General features: G+C 36.9%; 1 protein-coding gene across 1 annotated transcript in view; it reads right to left on the reverse strand.

Moving 5' to 3' along the window:
- Window positions 1–695: 695 nt before the first annotated feature.
- Window positions 696–7,049, reverse strand: part of pudp (pseudouridine 5'-phosphatase) — a 23,056-nt gene continuing 16,702 nt past the window's right edge. Inside the window, exon 4 of the mRNA XM_015019769.1 lies at window positions 696–1,217. Within this exon, the coding sequence (XP_014875255.1) occupies window positions 1,041–1,217 (177 nt within the window). The 3' untranslated portion in view covers window positions 696–1,040. The remainder of the gene's footprint in view (window positions 1,218–7,049) is intronic.

Genomic DNA, 7,049 nt, shown 5'->3' on the forward strand with positions numbered 1-7,049 from the left:
CAAAGCAGAACTTTAAATTGGGAAGTTTCTATAATCGACACACGGTCAAAATACTTATAGATGCTAAAATGTATGAATACATTATGGTTCGTTTTATAAGCAGCAGACCAATTGGCTCTTCACATAAACAGCAAATCAGTCACATTATTATTAATGTGTCTACATATCTAAGTGTTAAGACAACTTTCTGAAGTTTAACTTGAGTAACAGGATGGAGAAGAAATGAACTTTAAGTGTCTCTGAAGGCCGAGACGTCCACAGATAAACTCAGGTGCTCAGGTACCTGCACTTCTTTCTGAATGGAAAACAGCCCTTCTAAAATCTTTGTTTTTCTTTCTTTCTTTTTAACAGTGGCTGAATTTCTGGGTAGGATTTTTGGGTTTAACAGGTTTTATTACCAGTGCCTCACATTTTTTAATTTTCTCCCCAAAAAATGTTACTTCTGTTCGGTTGCTGGTAATCTGATTGTTAGATAACATAATTAAACATCTACATCTACATCAGACTACATATGGCCATTGATTTAAATATACATGATGGCCTGTAATAAATCTCACACTAAAGCAGCCAGCAGTTCTCTGTGGCACAAGGTGCCACCTTTTTGTCCCACTTGTGCACCTGTCCTCCAAATTCACAACAATCACAAACATTGTTATAATAAGATGATTGTAAAAAACTGAAACTGTGGCATACAGTAAAATCAACTGAAATTGACTTTAATCATCTTTAAAAATCATAAGTAGGACAGGTTTACAAAAGCTGAAAAGAATGTTTGATTTCCACAGAAACAGTTTGATTTACATTTCAGAAGAGTCAACTCATTGTCCCATTAACTCCAGAGCTTCCATGAAGCCCTGAGGTTGACATTAAGATGGCAGTAAAATGTAAAATAAAAAAATAATCCTTTAATGCCCAAAGGCTGAGGCTGACTCTGAAAACTATCAGTATGATTTCTCCTCAGCAAATTAACATAACTGTTTCTTTGAAAGGATGTCAATGAACTGAAACACAGAGGCAGGAGCAGTGCTGCTGTGGCCTGTTTAGCTGAACGCAGGCAGGCCAAAGAGCTGCGGGTCAAACTCCTCCATGCTCTTCAGGCGCAGAGTGGCCCCCTGGGTGAGGCTGGGGGCCAGGTTGTCGTCAGGAATCATCACCACCTGCATCCCTGCAGCTAGCGCAGCCTTTACGCCGTTGGGGGCATCTTCAAACACCAGGCACTGAGAGAAAGAGAAAGAGAAACGACAGAGCTCATTAAGTCTTCCCGTCCTGCAGATGAAACAATAATAGGGAGCACTATTTCCATCTCAGTTAGTTTACCTTGGCATTCCTCTGAGACTTAATGTTTACCTCTGCTGGGTGGAACATCCATTTAATGGAGATTTTAAGGTCTGCTCCCTGTTAACTCACTACATTGTCTTTGTTTAGACTGTAGGACAGTTAAGAGACTGGAGAGGCTCTTAAAATGACAGACACGTACACACACACACACACACACACACACACACACACACACACACACACACACACACACACACAACAGTCTATGTATTTATGAAAAACAGCAGTGTTTCAGTTTAGAGTAGACGTATTGGAGCTGATGGATGAAGATTGTGATGATGATTCTGCTGTGTTTCTAAATCTTCAGCTTAAATGAACTTTTTGACAGTTTTTGACTCTAAAATAAGGCAGAAGCAGAGGAATGTTGTACATTTTTATAAAATATATCCACCAAATTGCTCTGTGTGTGGTTACCCTAACCCCCTAACCCTATCCCTCCCACACCAAGCCTGTCAGATCCTGGTTAAATTTGTAAATTGTATTTTACTGTATTATATTTGATGAACTTCCTGGTGCAGTCAAAGTACAGCAGCTAAGCTCAAAGGTCATGAGTTGCACTAAACAAATTTCTAATATCTTTAAGTGAGATGATACAAAAACTGTGGAATTGATTATATTCACATAACCAATCAAACATTTAATTTACATATTAGCTATTAATCTGTTTCTTGGTCATTTTTAGACAAAAAAGAAAAAGAAAAAACACAATGCTGACAACAAAATAAGACAAAACTAGTACAAAAACAAACAATATTTAATCTCCTGTCAATACAAAGAGTTGGCTGAAAAAAACCTTCACTTTCTTATTCATGGAGCATCATCCGAATCAAAGCGGCAAAATCTTTCCTGTATATTATTCTAAAACATTTCTCCACTCGTAGAAGAAAACATAATCAAACCTTACTGTGATTGTTTAGCAAATGATTTTTGTACATTATTTTTAAATGTCACGAGTGAAAAACACAGTTCGATGCAAAAAATAAGTTTTCTAAGCACTCTTGTTCTACAGATGATCAATCTTCATCTCATGCTTGACCACATCATCATCATACTAAAAGACATGAAATACTCTTTAAATCTTGCAGATATTTCTGTAAGTGTTTCACCCAAATGTCTTAGTGGACGCTGTTAATCTGTCCTCTTCCGCTTTTAAACAAACTGTTGCAGAATCTGATATAAACAAACCCAGCTTGGATAATTACAGACCAGTTTGTAAATGACCTTTGAATTCAAACTTTTGATAAATACCAATCTGTGTTGGTATTTATTCTGTAATGCAGCAGGCAGTGGAGAATTTCCTGTTTTTGTCTAGTTAGTGCAGTTGGACCTTTCAGCAGTCTCTGACAGCGTTGATCACATCAATTTAATTAACATACTGCAGACTATTTGTTCTTTCATCTTTTTATTCCTGCTTAAATTTTTCTCTTTATGGCAGAAGTTTAGATATAAATTTGTTACTTTCACACAACAATAGCATTTCTTAATCCCCAGCAATGAAAACAGATAACACTGATATTACTGAAGCACAACGAAACAGTCATGATGCAGTGGAATAATACATCCCATCTCACTGATCTCAGTATAAATGCATTTTTCCTCAATTTAGACCTACGAATTAATCAGAACACTATATAGCATCACTAGGAACCCTTCTGAGGTGTCATAGTCATGTCACGATGCCATGGAAACGACCTCCTCTAATCACTCTTCCTCCCCTTCACCAAGCGCTTTGCTAATGAGCCATGCACAATTATAAGGTATTTACATGTAACTGATCTGATTCTATAGGGAAGACCTTATAATCCTCACAATACTGGGCACAACAGAGTGCCCTAGAAACATATTAATACCACCAGAACATTTCCACATTCTTAACCCAAACCCCATTTTATTGGGGTGTTATAGTCCACACAATCAGTTTAGCGTTTTTACAACTGAAAATCAACCAGCATTGAGAAAGAAAGTACTACAAGTCATATACAAGAAACAGCAAATATATGGAAGAAGGTGCTCTGACCAGATGAGACCAAAATTTACATTCAGTCTAATGTGGAAAACATTATGTGAGATTGAAGACAAACACCCTCAACGCACCATCCCACCATGAAACATGGTGGTGGCAGTATCATGGTCATAGCTAATGGAAAGATGGATGGGGCTGATACAGTAATACAGTGGACCCTCTTTTATTTGTGGTTCACTTTTCGCAGATTTTTCTGTGGAATGTAACTCCAACTTTAAAATCTGCCTACTGATGGATTTTTTTTTTTTTTTTTCATATCTCAGTTCAAAAGAATCCAGAGAGGGAAGATGAGATACCTGGGCGCCGTGACACTTGACACGCTATTAGCTTTCAAGCAAAAACTACAGAGAATCCTTGTTCTACTGGTTATGTCCTTAATAACAACGTGTCTGCACACTTTGTGCATACGATGCAAACAACTTTTTGATTACAGTGGATTAGAGCAGCTAATTTTCTGGCCATTTCAAATGGGTTTGGGTTGCTTACATCTAGATTTAGCTTACAGGTCCCCATAAACCTATAATGTAGTTTTATGGGGACTTATAACCTAGGTCCCCATAAACATCAAAACCCCATAAACAGACAAATAAAATTGTCTTTTTTTTCCTCAGTATATAAAAAAATACACTTAAAAATGATTTTTCCTGAATTAAAAATAAAAACATCCTTTCAGTGTTCAGCATCTCTGGCAACACTAGAAAACTGATGTTTTCCATCCAATCTGATTGAATCTGAAAGAGCAGAAACTTGTAATAAGCTGCTCCAGTCATTACCCAAAGACCTACAGCTGGAACCGCAGCCAAGGTAGATCTTACAAAGTTTTGGTTCAGGGGTTGGATAAAACACATTTTTGGAAAAAAAAAAGGGAACCAAATATGAAAACCATCCATCTTTTTCTTCCAGTTTCCAATTATCCACAACCTTGTGTTCATCTGTCAGAAACTAAATACACTGAAGTCTGTGCTTGATTTGTGACTAAACAAGATAAAGTTCAGGGAGTGCAGTATCTGCGTCACGAAAAACACACATATATGGAATACAAATCAAAGATGTTGTTTCTACTAATAGATACTAAAGAAAGACAGCAGCCATAATCACCATTGTCACTACACCCGGGATGCATGACTGATACATGATGTAAAACGAACCCATATACATTTTTCTCACACAGAACACTCTATAATTATAGATGACAAAGTGTGTTTATGTGCTTAGCAGCAGCAGCAAATAAATGACAGTGACAGATTGCTCATTGCACTTTTTAAATGATCTCAGTGCCTTAGGTAGAGTGAGTGAAGAACGTGTAACGTTCCTTTAATGATGTAAAGAACACAAAAAAACTGAGTACGGATGATGGACAGGAGCATCCAGGTGGAGTCAGAGGGTTTTGCCCTCATCCAGGCCAGTGTTAATGTTTACTGCAGCAAATATGGATGTGACATAGTATAATGATTGCTGTTAATTCAGACTAGGTTGAAAAATATAGTCAAGAAAAAGGAAAATATAGGCAAACAGAAGCAGGAAATGACATGACTGATATTTACAAACTTCACTACTTATTAGATGACACACATCAATCATCTATACTGTCTTAAAAAACTATTCTGACTTTGCAATGTCAGAATATTCTGATCAGGTTTAACCGGCATTGACGGAAAAAAAGGAGTGAATTTCCACCAAAAATGTAAAGATTAAACTCAGATTGTTTTATTGTAAATATGTGAAATTAATATAGATATTTCTGAGCTTTTTTGGTAAAAATGTACTCCTCTGTTACTGTTAAACTGTTACTGCTGATAATATTTTATGGTAAAGTCATTTTTTTTATATTGGAAAACCCCCTAACAAGATGTAGCCATCTTTTCCCCTATGGTTAAATCCATTACATTAAGTGTTAGAGCTTTTTCTGCTCTTTCAAAAAACATTTCCATCATAAAACCATAAAGATAATCAATATTCTGAGATTCTTCTGATCTTCCCTGAACCACAAATTGAATCACCAACTTTCCACACCGTGAGCTTTAAAAAGAATCAATACAGGATCGCAGAACCAAAGAAGGCCTGGAGTGGAGCAAATCAGATTCGACATACAGCGTTCCACTTAGAATAAGTGTCAGAAAACTACTAAAAAGTAAAATATATCAGTGGCTTGTTACATTCATTTCTATTTTAGGCATACCACTGAAGTGAAAAAGTGTGAAAAACTACAGCAAAAATAAATATATTTTCGCGACCAGATAAGTTGATCCATTCAAACATTCTGCCTGCTACTAAAAAAAGTAATACATATTTTTTAAAATCTTTTTATTGTTATTACAACTGTATGAAACAATATCACGATAAAAATCACAGTCCATATCAGGTGGGATACATACATTTGTAACTCTAGGAAATGGGTATTTGGTTCTAAGGTTTCCATACAAAGTAAAGCAACATTGAATTCATTATTGAAAACTGCTGGACATTTAAATTTCAGCTCCAGTTTGAGCTTAATCTGAATTCACTAAGTAACTGCAATAAACAGCAAACATTTTTATTAGGAGATAATGTGCCAGTGAGCCGAGTTTAAACAGAAAGCATATGGTTCAGAGTAAATCCCTCAGACAGCCCTGGGTATTCATCAAATATCATAATTGAGCTAAAATGAGTGTCTGGGAAATCTCACTGCCACCCAGCTTCCTCTGCTGGGCTCATGATCTATGTGGGACCCTGCAGCCGGATTTACCCACTCATTTAAAGTCTGAGTGATAATGAATAAAGCTACACAAAATGCAAGGACAGGGCGAGTTTTTTTTTTCAAATAAAAGTAAGTAAAGTCAAAGGCATGGAAGTTATTTATGACTCACTAAATGTCAGAGCTGAAAACGTCCATCCTAATCAGTTTTAGTGTTATGTGGAGCCCGTCATTGAGTTTCACAACTTCTAACCTTTTAATTCTTCTGGAATCGTTCAAATTAAAAAAAAAAAAAAAGATTCCTTGTTTTATTTTAATACATAGTCTGTCACCTGAAGAAGCAGCGAGTTATTTTCAGGTAAATTCCCAGTTGTTTTCAGACTCTGGTTCCATCTTTATAATTGTGACCATCAACTTGTCCAACAACAACCGAAGCCAGAAATAACTGCACTGCCTTCCAACATATGGAAAACTGCTTGTGATGAATCAGTGGTCAGCTGAGATGGTCAAACATAATCTGGACCTTCAAGTAAGGCACTTTTTCTTACGCTGCTGTCTGGTTTACATTCTTTAAAGGGCCAGTATTAAGTGAAATCAACGTTTTTGAGCTGTACATCAGGTTGGATGTTATTCCGTCATCAAAAACATGCCAGAGTGCTACTTTGATTATTTCATGCATGTTTGAGAAATCTTGGTAACCTTTCAGTTCTGCAAAACATCTGTGTGGACCTAGCGCCACCTTCGAGAAGCAGCTCCTCTTGCAGTTTCCAAAATACTGAGGACTCCCCCACTCAGCTCCTTCAGACTAGCCAGCAGCAATTAGCAAACACCTGGTGGAACTGCACATCTGCTGAGATCGTTTCACAAGTTACTTCTCAGTGAAAAGCTGGCAAAAACGTTGTTAAAGGGTTAATAGAGGAGCCATGTTGTGATGACTTCCTGAAGGTGGATTTTGAAAAAGAGCAGGACATTTTAAAGAAGTCATATTTGATAGCATGGGCGTAGGTTTGGGTA

Source organism: Poecilia latipinna, unplaced genomic scaffold (assembly GCF_001443285.1).
Source record: "Poecilia latipinna isolate Pla-1442-1.1 unplaced genomic scaffold, P_latipinna-1.0 Scaffold2479, whole genome shotgun sequence".
NCBI classification, from domain to species: domain Eukaryota; kingdom Metazoa; phylum Chordata; class Actinopteri; order Cyprinodontiformes; family Poeciliidae; genus Poecilia; species Poecilia latipinna.